Source organism: Rhipicephalus microplus, chromosome 1, assembly GCF_043290135.1.
Source record: "Rhipicephalus microplus isolate Deutch F79 chromosome 1, USDA_Rmic, whole genome shotgun sequence".
NCBI lineage: Eukaryota > Metazoa > Arthropoda > Arachnida > Ixodida > Ixodidae > Rhipicephalus > Rhipicephalus microplus.
This window is the reverse complement of record NC_134700.1, coordinates 277,610,261-277,624,210: the sequence shown is the minus strand read 5'-3', so window position 1 is coordinate 277,624,210 and position 13,950 is coordinate 277,610,261. Positions and strand designations below refer to the sequence as shown.

Here is a 13,950-nt window from a genome sequence, read left to right as displayed (position 1 = left end):
CCGACCGCGTAACTAACCCAATTTCTCGCTCTACAATTACTTATGGTCTGAGCATTAACTACCGCGACGTATACAAGCTGACTATTCTGTCGCACACGAAAACGTTCCCGAAAACGGAAATCTATGGGAACCACTTACTAACACGAGCGAATTCTTTCATGTCCCGCAATGCGTACAACAGCTAGAGCAGGAAAGTTTACGAGACATATGAACACCTCCAGATATCCCACAACCCCGCATGCCAGACCGAATATATAGCGTACACATATACTAAAGGGGCAAAGAAGGGCGCCCAGTGTTCGGTTAGGACACGTTAGGTTAGAACTCACGCGCATAGAGCGGCCACCTCTAACGCAAACCAACAACCGTTTTCTTCTCTTTTTTTTTTGGGGGGGGGGGGGGAGCGACATTTGATTAGAGCGGGGAAACTGTGGCGTATAGGCATGAATACAAAAAAAACGCACCCGGTGAATATACGATGCGATTAGGGACGGTATATATACAACATCGATCCAAGCGCCGGCAAGACACGCGCTTATTAGCTGCCTAATGGGAATTCATTGAGGCCATACGGGACCAGGGCAAAAGGTCAGTTGAATCCCACGTGCCCGGAGTCTCGCTATTGCTAAAGCATAGGCAAGTAAACCTTGCAGACTCATCGAATCTCCTTCGTTCAAACCAGTGTGGTGCCTTTTTTTTTATATTCTTTCTCTGTCTTCTAAGAGGTATCACCGTCCTCTTTTTGAACCCGAGCCTTCTGCATAGTACACAGCGATGCATCAGCTCTGAAATACAGTGAAAGTGACTTCCACTGCTTGGAATGGAGTGACAATAACATTCATGTTATACCTGTGTACAGGCTTCACAGTTCAACACGTAATACCGCCGTAATATTGCGCGGTACAAGGGTACATTGCCATCGGTCGTCAGAACATGTGATTATCTTAACAATTTCGTGGTTTAAAGCCGGCCATCCGTAGCAAAAGTCCCTCACGTAACTGCACATATTCTCTTAAGGCCACGTAGTGGGTGCATATCAGGTTCGAAAATATTTCACGCGCTTAAGTGCTCGTGGCTTAAAGCATGCTACCCATTGCAGAGAATGCAGTCATATGCGAAAGCTCCACTGACACAAGTCACTTTACACTTCGTTGATAGTTTGTAGTGATCCCAAATGTAAATGTGTCTATTGACGTCATACAATAAAAACTATGCACTAAGCGGTAGAAGTACGCACTGGGACAGCGCATCGCCATCGCGTTCAACATCTAAAGGCAAAACTAAATCAACCCACAATTTCTGTTATGGTTACTACTTCGGCGCGACATCTACATTGTCGGGTCCTTTATTAATAATATCAGAAGTCTTACAAGCCAGAACCACAATATCACTGCGATGTACGCCGTAGTGAAGGTATCCGGAAATTCCGACCACCTAGTTGTCTTTAACAATCCGTGACATCGCGGAATGGTACATGGGCCTCCATTGTTTCGCCTACGTCGAAGTGCGGCCGCCGGGATCAAAACCGCGACCTTCGGGTCGGGCCGGCCGCCGAACACCAGAGCCACCGGAACCTCCGGGGCAGACATGACGGGTCCTATGGGTTGCTCGAGTGTGTCTTATATCGTAATCGAAATCTGTCGCAACGCTTTGTTCTTTTAGATGCGAAGCAGTTCTTTGACTATAACCTGTGTAACGCTGTTCCGTACGTCCACACAAAAAAAAAACCCTCGCCGCAGGTATTGGAGTAGTGCCAAGTAGGTCAAGTTGCAGATGCGCGTTGCCGTCACTCTTTCCATCACACGCAGCAGCTGACGGCTCCTCCACCAGCTCACAATACACTTCTCTCTCACTTCACTCTCTCACCGCCCGCAACGCTCGACCGCACATCGAGTAGAAACATTAGACAGGTTTAGTTGCGTGTCCGCAGCAGCGGTACGGCGGCCTGCCTTTGCAAATGGCTAAAAGGCTGCGTTCGTACGTCTCTTGCGTACGCGCGACTACGTAAATCTGTCTGCTCTATCGGCTCGTTTATCTGCGATGAAGCTTACACGAAACCCAACTCGCCTTCCGTCTCTTTGCGTTTCAAATAAACGTTTACTAGACTAAACGCTACACCGAATGTCGCTTCAACCCGTTCTTCCAGCACCCTCGTCGACACCCGTTTCAACCGGGTCAACGCCGTGCGCACCACTGCTGATTTCCATTCCCTCAGTGGAGAAGGGTCCATAAGTTTTGTTTGCTATAAGTCAGGGACACGCACGCTATACATCAAGATTAACGCGTCGCTAGCACCTGTTGTGATCCAAAAGACGCTTCAGCTTCGACAATGAAGCTCGCATCGTTCGACAAGTTCCATTGTCGGCGCGTTCGCTCAGGGCGGCTGACGCCTCCCTCGTGTTCCCGCTGTCTATCACACGGTTGGTATAACATTCATCTTGTTCGGGAGCTCTTACAGGGTTGTGTGATTCGTTCGCGGGGCTGAGTTTGACGCCATCAATGAGTACGCTGCCACCAAATGGAGAATATAGGATTGTCTCTTATAAGAGGCACTAAAGAGAAATACTTAATCTGCTTACATTGATAAACAGTACTGTGAGAACTCTTAATGTCGTTTATTGCCCCATCGTAGCTTTATTAATAGAGAATAAAACGAAGTTCGAGGTATTATTTTCAATTTTCCCGCCCAAATTTCCCTGCGTGACATCATGGGTTTCGAACTGCAGTGATCGAATTTCGGCGCCATCGGCTCTATAAAATTTTCTTAAACTTGGTATGTTAAGTATCTGGCCACCTGAGAGGACGTAGCACTTAAGTGTTACCGATAACTAACTACGTTGTCCCTAGCAGGCACCATCAAAATAAGTGAAGTCACGGCAAATGGTTCGGGAGTTTCAAGGCGGTGTCGCCACCCACATTTTCTTTTTGCGCGTTTTATCGCTTAGTAAACGTCTTCCCACCGCAAGCGGGTTTTTACCTGTAATAGAATTTACTATTACGAAAGGAACGCTTTATAGAGTCCCTCAAAAGAGGGAAAACAACTACTTGGTTTTGATCGATAAAGAGTACTCCGAAAATTCTAATGCCGCAAGTTTCGCTATCATAAGTCCGCTATTAGAGGAGAAAATGAAGCTGGTAGTCTCATTTTAAAATTTCGTGCCAAAATATCCGCAGCAAGATGGCGAGTTAGGCCAGTTGATTGACGTTCGTTCCGAAAATTTTCGTTAAACGCACCTAGGAAAAAAAAAACATCATGTCCTCTTTACTTCATCTTGTCTGTGCTTTGCGGCGCGCGCAACGAAAATTGTCCAAACGAATATCTCCGCACGTGACGTAACTATATTCAAAAAGCATTTTTCGCCATTTCGCGACGTCGGCTGGACGCAATTTTTCTGGAACTTCGTGTTTAGGTATATGTACCCCACAAATGATAACGTAGTCAATTTTGACCGATTAGAAACTACATATGTGACCCGGTAGAGTCCTTCAAAATCTACGGCGTTCAGTGTGTGACTCTCAAGATGGCGCCTCCACCCGCATTTGTTTTTCACGCGTTTTATCGCGGTAAGAGTGGCGTTTTCAGGATTGTGGAATCGAATGTTTACTAATACTAAAAAAAATGTGTCCCTTTAAAAGGAGTGACACGTGCAAAATTGGGGCTCACAAAGAGAGAGTCAAATTACTCATTTTATTTTATTTTTTTTCTTAGAATTAATTAAACTATGAGCTGTAGTATTTAGACACGAACGGAACAAATTCGACCATCGACACGCACGCTATAAGCCTGTTCGCAAAGTTTCACCAATCTTTGCCGAGCACAACATATCGACAGCACGAACATTGAACGAAAGACAAGCGAAAACACTGCGTCCGCGTCCCCGCGCTCGTCCATTGTTCTTTGATATTGCTTGATTGATACGTGGGGTTTAACGTCCCAAAACCACCATATGATTATGAGAGACGCCGTAGTGGAGGGCTCCGAAAATTTCGACCACCTGGGGTTCTTTAGCGTGCACCCAAATCTGAGCACACGGGCCTACAACATTTTCGCCTCCATCGGAAATGCAGCCGCCGCAGCCGGGATTCGATCCCGCGACCTGCGGGTCAGCAGGCGAGTATTTTAGCCACTAGGCCACCAAGGCGGGGTCTTTTCTCGCACTCTCAAGATCTCCTTCAATAGAGTACACCAACCAGCCCAAACCTTCACGGTTGATTTGTGAAGCACGTGGCCCCATTCTTCGACAGCTGAGGACATGTACAACACCAGCTCACCATTGCACTGCAAACGAGGGGCCAGGATTCACACGTTTTCTCCGAGTCTCCGATAAGCGGCGCCCGTGAACAGTGCAAATCTTCAGTAGCGGTGATTCCCGATGTCTGGCACGTGACCCAATATACCTCTCCTCTGTGGCCCTTTAGGATCGCACCCGTACAAGTTCTATCCACGCTCGTCCCAAAGTACGTCGCGTCCAGAAAGCGCCTGCCGATCCACTGCCCGAAGACGAAACCTGGGCGAAGCGTTATAGCTCTTTACCTGAAGAACAGAGAGTGCTGATACGCATTCCGTGTGTTCCACTAGGTTGCGTAATAAGTCACACGGCCGCGCGCGAGTCATTAAGCGTGAGGTGCGTCGTCCGAAGCGGGAAATGTCCGACCCACCGCCTCTGCCGCCGGCCATTCCGCGTTCTTAGCAAACACCATTTAGCACAAAGCGCGCCTTGTTCTCTCGGAGCAGCGGAGATCTTATTCGCTTCCGACTGGCATTTTTTGCTTGTTTGCCTTTTTTTTTGCATACGAAGTTTATTGTCGCGCACTCTTCGTAGTCATGTGCTGCGGCCAGCCGAACAAAGGTGACTGGAAGCGCAGAACTGATGTCAAGTCATTAAGAAATGTGAGGTGCGGTTTGTTAAAGGAAAATAGAAAGAGTAAATAAGGGATAGATAGAATAAAAAAATAAATAAGGAGGTATAAAAGGAAGGACAAAAGGAATGAAGAAGAAGTAAACACAGGGGAATAACAAGAAAAAGGTTTGAATGAATGAATGAATGAATGAATGAATGAATGAATGAATGAATGAATGAATGAATGAATGAATGAATGAATGAACCAATCAATCAAGACGGCAGTATGAAAAACGGAAAAAAAGGATAAAGAAGAATGAACAACAAAAGCAAAGAAGTGATAGAGCTGCAAAGAAGGAACAAATAAAATAAATAAAGGCGCGTAAGTAAAACGCGGAAAGAAAGAAGCAAGAAAGGAAGCAAAGACAGACCAAAATTTATTATTGGCAAGAATAAATAACCAATAAAACAAGAGATGAGACAGCGAATTACGCCAGAAAAAAAAGAAAATAAAAGCAGGAAATTCACGAGGGAAGAGATTGAAAGAATAACAGCAAGGTGGCGACACTGCAGAATCAGAACGCACGAAGAGGTTTAAGCACTCGGAAAAAAAAAATACCGGCCTTGTTTTTCTTCGCCCCGAATCAGCGTGCGTTCGAAAATTTTCGTACGTGCCTTGTCTCGCATCTGTAACCGAAGAACAAACACATAAATCCCCCCAACACCACATCTCTTCACGTCCCGGCCGACCGATCATTCTTTAACGGGATTCTCCATTAATGGGGCAGGAATGCCGCAGCTCGGTGTGCTGCCATGACTAGAAGAGATTAATCGTATTAGCCGCCTCACTCGAGTGCCGAGTGAAGAACGAATAAACGTATGCGCATAGCGTGGGAAAGATAGAAATGGAGCTGGAAACAAACAAAGAGAAACCCCAAAGAGATTGACAATTGCGTAGATATTAGAAGGCGTAAAACGAAGCGGTATATATGCAGTCAAAGCCGAGGATAGAAAATGGGGTATATAGAGAGAAACAGATAGGTGCCAGGGGAGAGGGTTGCGGCGCAACGATGGATTGGAAGCATTCAATAACTGCCAGTCTTCGCTCGACTTTTTTCACTATAAAAACCCTTCGTGTTCTAGCGATGCCGATTAAACGAGTGAATAATTCACGCCCCACGAAGCGCCGATAATATCACTCGTATTAATGGAGACCAACTTTTCTTCGAAGTTGATTCGCTATAATAGCTCGTGATCGAGAGACTATTCATTTTCGTCGCCACCGCTTAAGTGCGCCTTTGAAAAGATGCTTATTCTCGTCACCAACATCGTCGTGACAATTGGTTCCCTATTGGTGACTCGGTGGCATGCTACCTACCATCGCTGTTGACGATAATAATAATAATAATAATAATATTAATAATAATAATAAAGGGGTTTACGAGCCTAAAACACTATATGATCATGAGGGGCGCCGCAATGGAGGGCTCCCGGTCCTCCGGCACTTCGCCTCTACCGAGACACGACAACTGCAGCGGGTATCGAACCCGGGACCTCTTGAATAGCTGCAATGTACCGTAACCACTGCTGGACCACGGCGAGCTATCGTCATTGTTGCGCCTTGTTGTTACGTTAAGACGAATGCCTCAGGTGTCTCGTCAAACGCGAAAACTAACCGTCGACGTCAACGCGAGTGCACAAACATCACAATGTGATGACGTCGTCATTACGTGAGGGTTCACCAACATTTGTGATGTCACACTACGGCCAAAGGGGGGGGGGGGGGGGTGATCACAGAGGCAGTGTAAAAAACCGCCAGACCTGCTCGAAACGCGCAGCCGAGTCGCAGCGAAAGCTGGAAAACCCACGCTACTGCAGAAAGCTTTTCGGAGCTATACGCGGGGGACGATCAGCATGTCGACTGAAACAACAACAACAAAAAGATGGCTTTCGCTGTTGAGTTTGGCCGTGTACTGGGCAGTATTATCCTATTACATATATCGTCCATAGCTCGCGCCGCAAAACAGAAAAAAAGCGTGATCGTACAGAAGAGGAGCCGCGAAATAGAACGAAGGCCGAACTAATTTTCCCTGTCCCTCCCGTTTAAAGTATGGGCCATTCCTGTTCACCTCGAGGGACAAGCTTTATCGGCGGCTCAAAATTGATCCGAAGGCGGCGTGCGGGCCACGAGACGACGGCGAGGGTTCGGGCTAAAAGGGGGCGAGAGTACGGGTCTCGGCGGACACGGCTCTGAACTCCCGCGAAATTCTGCGCGCGAGTGAGATGCGATGTACGGGGGCGTTTTTTCCGACGGAAGTTTTGCCTCGATCGCTATATATGGCGCGTCGTAGAGGAAGCGAGAAGGGACGAAGGGGGCGTAGAATTCACTTCCTCGGGTGCATCCCACTCTTTCCGGGACACCACTGTCGCGATGGTGTGCCGGAGTTTCCGTGACACCACTGTCGCGATGGTGTGCCGGAGTTTCCGTGACACGCGTCACAAATGCAAAACGCGCGCGGGGGGGAAGATCGGAAGAGATCTTTCGAAGTCGCGAGTGCGTGCCGCACGCGGGAGGATCAAGTCTTCTTTTGTTTTTGTTGTTTTTCTTTTTAGAATTTCCGGAAGATACACGGCGCAAGGCGAGAGGTATTTACGAGGAGAAACTTTGGCTGAGTTTCATTCCCGCGTTGTATCTTCCGCATATATCAGCCTAATGGGCTAACCGCGTTTCTCAATGCGGGATGCGACGCGAGCATCGAGTAATCCCGCCGTATTCGAACGAGCTTAGAGTGCGTATAGATCGCGCTTAAGCCAAGGAGTGCAAACGCGACTTCTCCTGATAACAAAAAAAATGGGGGGGGGGGGGGGGCGGTAGCAAGAAAAGCGTTGGAGCTGTAGGATGGGGCCGCGCTGTTATGCTAAAGTGTCATATACATAGAGTACAGCAAGGGAGGTCGAATATGAGCGTGCATGGGTAAGTCCTCGAACGAAAAGTGTATAATGTGAACGCGATAAGAACGCCCAATACCAAAGTAAAGAATGGCACACTGTCGAAACAAACGACCGATTTTAAGTAACCCTTAATGACCTTTTTCATAGATATCTTCGTTTTCCGTTGAAGGCATATAGTGTAACACGTGCTCTTATCCTTGGTGAGACCAATAACCAAGTAGCGACATGATTTATTTATTTATTGACTTAATTGTTTAATTGTTTATCTGTTTGTTTATTTGTTTGTTTAATTGTTTATTTGTTTGTTTAATTGTTTATTTATTTCTTCGTTTGTTTGCTTGTTTGTTTGTTTGTTTGTTTGTTTGTTTGTTTGTTTGTTTGTTTGTTTGTTTGTTTGTTTGTTTGTTTGTTTGTTTGTTTGTTTGTTTGTTTGTTTGTTTGTTTGGAGTGTTAAAGGTGAGACATGAATAACCAGCATGATCAAGGACTGGCTCTTTGAAGTTATTGATTTCCATGATACTTGTGTAAACGCCCTTCCTTGCCCTCACATGAAGTTTGTTATTTCCCTCTTTAAAAATTCAGTCCTGAGAAGAGCTCTGCCCCGTCGCGGTGGTCTAGTGGCTAAGGTACTCGGCTGCTGACCCGCAGGTCGCGGGTTCAAATCCCGGCTGCGGCAGCTGCGTTTCCGATGGAGGCGGAAATGTTGTAGGCCCGTGTGCTGAGATTTGGGCGCACGTTAAAGAACCCCAGATGGTCGAAGTTTTCAGAACCCTCCACTACGGCGTCTCTCATGATCATATGTTGGTTTTGGGACGTTAAACCCTACATATCAATCAATCAATGAGAAGAGCTCTGCATTGCATCTACGTTCCTTGCACATAATATACTCACGCTCTCCCTTTTGTTCCAATCATCAACACCTCACTGTTTGTGCGTGTGAGTGTGCATGTCATGTACTCGATATATTACGATGCCGCCCTCATCAGTCAAGTATTATTGCCATGCTGCTCAATGCATCGGCGTCGTCATCTGTCTTTATTGCATTTTTTTTTAGTTGCAACTACACGAAAATGCAGCTCCGTTCAAAAAAAAAAAAAACGTACGACCGAGAGTAGCCACCATGATTTGATGCCGGACACCGAGAATCACATACATGCGGCACTCTGAAGTTACGAAAAGCCATACGATCTGTCGTGCTAAAAAAAAAAAAAAACTCAAGCCACTCGGGTGCCACATTTGCCCCGGGTTCCCAATAAAATAACGCCCAAACAGTTGCATTCAAGCTCGGACTTTGAGCCGTAAATCTCCGACATAAAAATTGAGCCCATAAATGAACATCATCACCAGCCTGTCTACGACCACTGTATAGGGCAACGGTGTTCCTCAAATCAACCCACTCCTACGCTTGCTGCGGTCGCGTTATAGCAACAAACTTCTTAGTCTCACGTGTCCACGTAAACCACAGCCACCACCTCGCGCACTTGGCTTCTTTTGAAACCCAGCCGGTGTACTTTTGATGACGAGCAATTATTTGGCCTTCGCGCTGCATGACCTGCTTATGCCCGTTTCTTCTTCTCGATTTCGGCTATAAGCTGTATTTTATACGCGTGTGCTTTATGACTCAAATGAACTCGGCCTGTTACGTATAAGTGTTATATTCCTCATGTAAATCGTGCATATATGCGGGAAGACAGATGAAGAAAAGTACAAAAAGAAAACAAGAATTTTACGCACAGTCATCAAAGCACTGTATTTCGTTAAGTATGTGGAACGTCGAGATATTTCTACTTGTTCTCATCAAAAGTGACCGCTAATAAGTGGTCGCAGCGTCTTAGATCACATGGTAGGCGTCTGGCGCGAATCTCTAGCGCTCTTTCACGCTTAGCGTAAAAGTTAATTGCGCAAGGCCGACGGCACACGAGCTGTTCGCGACGCATTTAGACCCTTACAACACCCACTAAGTGAACCATTTCGAGAATGAATGCCGTCTTTGTCACCGTGTCTTCGACGCTGTCACCGTTTACGACGAGGCCGTAATTTACTGGGGCATTGCGAACAACAGCCGCTTCTCGTCGAAGCGCAAACGAAAAGCTCACCGCAGACAGGAAGCGCGCCAGGGAAAGCCCTCCTTCCTTCCATTCCGTCGAACAAAAAAAGAAAGGACAGAAAAGGGAGCATCCTCATCTCGGCAACCCATCGATTGGGTTCGAGAGAAATAAAAGAAAAAAAGAGAAAGGAAAGACGCCGTCGACAATTATACGAGCCCCCCACCACTCTGGAGTCGTATTGCCACGCATTCGATTAGTAGTGGCTTCTATTTCGAACACACTTCAGGGCACCCCCCCCCCCCCCTCCCGTTCTTCCTTCCTTTCAGCGTGTATTTCTTTTTAATCAGCGCCCGAAGAACGAGCGACTTGTGCGGCTCATGCAAATGAGGCGCGGAAAGGCCGTAGCTCGAGTGAAGAAGCTTCTTCGTCGCCGTCGTTTATACGCTTCCCGTGCCAGGACGCCGCCTGAACCCGGTCGCGCACGTCAGGATCCGACGGAATAAAAAAAGCATCCACCCTTTACCCCCCCCCCCCCTCCTTCCGCTCTTGCGCTTCACCGCCTATACGCTTTGTTTGTTCAGTTCAGCTCTTTTCCCGCATTGTTCTTCTTCAGCAGCAGAGCAATCGCGGTATACCAGGGCCGACTTCAGAAGCGCAGTTAAACTTGCGATGGAAGGGGGAGGAGGGGGGGGGGACCATGCAGTCGATACGCGCGGAAAGAACTCCCGCGAAACGGAGATGGTATACACCAGCCTGCTAGCGAAATCTCGCGACGCTGTAACAGCCAAGAATGGTTGGTCGCATGGCAAGAAGCCAGTGGTGCCGACCCGACCAAGTCCGGGCTGTGTTCTCTACGTTCCTTCGTCTCGCGCTCTGTCTTTCCGATTTATATTCCGTTTGAAGGTGCTTTGCTCTTGTAACAGCTTTCAAAATATCGCCCTTACCGATTCCTCGCTGGCGGAATCGGATTCCTTTTTTTCTTTTTCATTTTCGCTCGCTTTTCTTTAACGCAAACTATAAAATCTCTCGCTGCGTGCTCTTCTTTCCATCCGATACCTGCGTCAATCGCAAGATGCCTTGAGGGAAGTCGTCGTCAGTTCGCGCTTTATTTTTACATCGCGATAAGGAAGGATAAAGAAAAAGAAAAGAAGAATGGGGTACTCTTGCATTGATTTGTCTCCCCGATTTCTGAACGACGTCAACCGAAAAAAGAAAAAAGAAACGGAAGCCATGCCAGGCCTTACGCAGAGGGCAATCAGCACTATAGGGGGATGCTTGATTCCTTAAGGTCTTTTCTTGTATTGCACGTTCTCAGACTCCTCTCCGTCGCAGCCCGGTGCAATCTTTCTAATCTTTTAGCGTGGAGTAGCGAAGCGAGCGAAAATACTGCTTAAACTGATTGTTCTTTTTTCTCTACTGTCATACCCATTCTCCGACTTCGTCTCACTGAAAAAAAAAGTACCACTGCCATTTGTGTTGTCAACCAAGGCAACTTACTCGGGTAATTATAAAACGTGCGGCTACGTTGAGAGCCGCAGCTCTATTTTTTTTTAAAGCAAATGCTCTGACAACCACAGAAGTTGTCGTTCAATTATCAACGGGGTCCTTACGTGCTAATCCTTCATGCATGCTTGTCCTACAAAAACCAACAATGTATAATAATCATTTGCAAGAAACAATGGTACTTATATGCTCAGAGCCACTAGGTGGTAGCGTGGTCATCCAGTCTTGGCAAGCTTGTTGTATGAAGTAGTCTCGAAACATTACAGTGATCTAACAAGCTAAAACATTAATATTAATTTGCATAAAATTAACATGATTTTTATTAGAATATGGATCACATATCGTCATCGCCATGTTGGTAACGAGTACAGTGAAACACATTATGTAGAGTCCCTGCACTTTGATAATTGTAAAGCGCTAGCAGTCAGACCCATTCCGAGGCCACGGTCCGCTACAACGTGCATTTATCAGACACGAGCGGAACTGAAATACAGATGCACAAAAGCACACGCACACAAACGCGCAAAGACAATTGTGGTAAAGTAAAAAAGTAAGGCAAAGGTAAAGTCAGAAGGGCACCACCATTAATGGCATCACGTAAAATGGCACGACACAAGCCAAATGGCGGGCTCCGACTGTTCGATATCAGGAGGGCCTTCACTAGGACAACGAGCCTCTATCCTGTCAAAAAAGGGCAGAGGTCGGTAATTGGCGAATTCGTACGAGGAAAACGCGACTACGTAACAATAATCACGACGTGTTTCCACTGTACATCCCTTCCCGAAGGAGCAGGCAGGCGTTGTGCCCCTATAGGTGGCAGTTGTCAGCCTATTCCTCCTCCATTTCCTCTGTATTCGTATTTTTTTATGTACACAAACCGCTGAATACCAGAAAAGTTGAAAGAACGTCGTCACGTCGCGGCAACAGCCTCTCAAATCTCGCATCTTCGCACAATGCACTCCTGTGAGATATAACGTGTGACATCTCACACCTATCTCCATTTCGCTCCGTGAACTTCCACAGTGTCCAGCAAGAATCGCCCTGCCTTTACCGTTTTACCTGGGATACGTACATAAAACCACCGCATAGCAGAACGCTCTAGCTGCAACTTAAGACGGTGTTTTAGTTTTTCGCGACTGATCTAGCGACTCCTTTTGTACGAGCTCTCTTCCTCTGCGGGTGCGCGAATCTGCCCATCACCTCGACGGTGCGCGCCACCGACGCGCAGCAGAGAGAGGATCGCCAGGAAGAAAGGAGACATAGCTGTCGCGCAGAGCAAGCATGCGGGTTCAAACGCGCACGCACACACACAACGTATACAAGACTGACCGATGGCGGGCGTGTAGATGTTGAGGTAGAGGCAGTCCTCGCTGTGCCGCTGCAGGTGCGGCAGCAGGCGGCGCAGGTACTCGAGCCTTCCCAGGGGCATGCGCTTGACGGCCTCGCTCTCGGAGCCGATGTCGGGCAGCCGCTGCGGGCAGACGGGCGCCAGCCGGTCGGCCATGCGGACGCCGCTCCAGTGGGCCGGCGACACGGGGGGCATGAATCGCATGGCCCCCGTCGGAGGCGCCGCATACGGCACGCCCAGGAACACCTCGACGGGCTGCAGTTGCTGCTGGCGCGAGGACTGCTGGCCCTGCGCGCCGGGCGGCACGGGCGTCTCGATGTAGCCCTTGAGCGCGCCGTACTTGGTCGTCACCGTGCGCGAGCTGAGGCGCGTGAACTCGGCCGCGGCGGCCAGCGCGAGCAGGAGCACACACAAGGCGGCCGGCCGCCAGCCACCCGCCGCCGCCGTCTTCATGGCGTGCGGAACACGAAGACGAGACTTGCGATGCCGCCCGCCATCTCGATTGTCGTCGCAGACGACGGTCCTCGCCGCAACCTGGGAACCATGGCCGCTTGCTGCTGCTCGCAGCTTCCGCGCTCGTCGCTTGCTGCCGCTACCAGCCGGCGCCAGGAGGCGCCCGACCCGCGAGATTCTTTTCTGAATTTCTTTTCTCCCAGGAGGTAGCAGCGCGCCTGCGCGGTCCATCGAGCGGTCTCGGTCAGAGCCGCCGGCGCGCACGCCCACGGTCGGAGCCGCGGCTGCCGCTGCTGCCGCCGTCGGTGTTTTCACAACACACGAGGAGGGCGCTGCTGCTTCTGGGAGGAGACGTCTTCACCGAGGATAGTGGAATCCCCGACTCGGTCGGGGATGGACGGGGCGAGCGGATGGGGAGAAAAAAAAAATGACGACGAAGATAACCAGGTGCACGCCGGAAGCTGCAGCCTACGACGACCCGCCGCATTTGTCGTGCTAGGTCTTTGTCACTTCGTGTCTTTGGGATCCCCTGTCACCGATCGAAACAGTTCGAGAAAAAAACTTCGCCGTCAGTAACGTAACTCATTACCTATCTCACCTAAAACTCTTCATTCTCAATTGCTTTCCTTGTTCATTACAAGTGCCAACTGTCATGTTCATAATGGTGAGATAAAGAATAATAGGAAAATAAATGAACTAAGACGAAGAATTGCAGCAGACTTTCAAAATCAATTAAGATGCAATTTAGTTCAGTCGTTACTTTTCTTTTTCATAGGCTGAAAGACGCAGCCCTGTTTGCGATCAA

General features: G+C 48.3%; 1 protein-coding gene across 2 annotated transcripts in view; it reads right to left on the bottom strand.

The window, feature by feature from the left end:
- LOC119165183 (neuroligin-4, Y-linked) overlaps positions 1 to 13,327 on the bottom strand; it is a 91,394-nt gene extending 78,067 nt beyond the window's left edge. Inside the window, exon 1 of one of the 2 annotated variants that reach the window (XM_075895584.1) lies at positions 12,674 to 13,327. In XM_075895584.1, the coding sequence (XP_075751699.1) occupies positions 12,674 to 13,145 (472 nt within the window). In that variant the 5' untranslated portion in view covers positions 13,146 to 13,327. The remainder of the gene's footprint in view (positions 1 to 12,673) is intronic. The other variant, XM_075895579.1, reaches the window with a different exon arrangement.
- Between the last annotated feature and the right edge of the window lie 623 nt (positions 13,328 to 13,950).